At 50.2% G+C, this 1,598-nt stretch overlaps 1 protein-coding gene across 1 annotated transcript in view; it reads left to right on the forward strand.

Annotated features, from left to right (window-relative positions):
• The first annotated feature begins 914 nt into the window (after positions 1-914).
• LOC118004163 (melanoma-associated antigen B10-like) overlaps positions 915-1,598 on the forward strand; it is a 4,090-nt gene continuing 3,406 nt past the window's right edge. Inside the window, exon 1 of the mRNA XM_034995397.1 lies at positions 915-1,592. Coding sequence (XP_034851288.1) covers positions 915-1,592 — 678 coding nt within the window. The remainder of the gene's footprint in view (positions 1,593-1,598) is intronic.

The raw sequence follows: 1,598 nt of genomic DNA on the forward strand, positions 1-1,598 counted from the left end.
GCATATTCCAGGATATCAGGTGATTGAGAGCCTTGGTGTGATTGTTATAGCCCTCAGGTCTGCAGAAGGGGGATTTCTGGCAGTCAAGGGGAGGAGCCATGGTAAGGAACCTGAGCATTGAGCAGACCACTCATCACAGAACAGAGGCTGTCTCATAGAGCCCTCCATGTGATATCATCCCTCAAAGGGGTCCCTGGGGAAGATATGTTAAACTGAGTCCTCCCTAAACTCTTCCTCAAACCTTTCAAAAATGTGAGATTCTTGCTATGAGGGGATAGGTCTAAAGTCAGCCAAGAGAGGACTCCTAGGCCCTGCAAGAGGCCAAGGTGAGGACTCTAAGTGAGGAGTGAGAACCCTAATATCCCAGGATGGGGAAGGTTCCACATAGCTTTGCCATCGCTGTCATCTCAGGGTACCCCTGGGCAGATGTGCTTAGATGTGATTCCCTTCAGTTCCTCCTCCAGTATGTCAGGGAGGTGAGGGCTTTGAAATGAGGGGTCAGCATCAAATCGGTTAAGCAGAGGACCTTAGGTCCTGCAAGAAGTCAAGGTAATGGTGCTGAATGTGAATGGAAACACCCCCTACTCCACAACAGGGGAGGCACCATAGAGCCTGGATCTGCCAAACCCTATATCAACTCCAGTAGGACTCAGGTAGGGGTGGGAAGCTTCAGCCCAAGGTGAACTCTAGTTACTTCCAGAGTCCTCAGGGGAAAGGCTAACCCATGAAGGGGAGCCTTGTGGGATCCTAGAGCAGTGCCTTCAAGGAAACCTGGAGAGATGGCTGTTGATAAAGCCCAAGATGGTATCTCCCTGTCAGAGGATATCACACCATTTCATCCTCTTTCCTCCAGGTTACCGAATCATCTATTGTCTTTTCCACACTCGTGCCTGCTCTCCCTGACCAGAATCATCATGCCTCGCGGCCAGAAGAGTAAGCTTCGTGCCCGTGAAAAACGCCGCCAGGCTCGAGAAGAGACAGGGCATGTGGTGGCTGCTCAAGCCACTGTACCAGAGGAAGAAGAGTCCCCCTCTTCTCCTTCTCCTCATTTCAAAGATGCTCCCCAGAGCTCATCTGCCACTGGAACACCCAGCAATCCTCAAGTTACTGGGAGAGTCCGCTCCACCAGCCCTAGTACTGCAACTGCTTCAAACACAAGATTTAATGAAGGTGCCGACAATCAAATGGAGGAGAAGCCAAATGCCTCACAGGCCAGGGATACCACTGAGCACCGGCACAGAAGTCCTGTAGACAAGAAGGTTGCTATGTTGGTATACTACCTGCTGTACAAGTATCAAATGAAAGAGCCCATTACCAAGGCAGATATGCTGAAAAATGTAATCCAGATTAACAAGAATCACTTCCACGAGATCCTCCAGAAAGCCTCTGAGCACTTGGAGCTGGTTTTTGGCCTTGATGTGAAGAAAGTGGATCCCAACAGGAACACCTATGTTCTTGTCAACAAATTGGAATCCAGCTATGATGGGAAAGTAAATGATAATGGAGGTGTGCCCAAGACTGGCCTGTTGATGACCGTCCTGGGCGTGATCCTCACAAAGGGCAACTGTGCCACTGAGGAGCAAGTCTGGGAAGTGCTG

The sequence above is a fragment of the Mirounga leonina genome, unplaced genomic scaffold, assembly GCF_011800145.1.
Source record: "Mirounga leonina isolate KUSES-001 unplaced genomic scaffold, KU_Mleo_1.0 Mir_101595, whole genome shotgun sequence".
NCBI lineage: Eukaryota > Metazoa > Chordata > Mammalia > Carnivora > Phocidae > Mirounga > Mirounga leonina.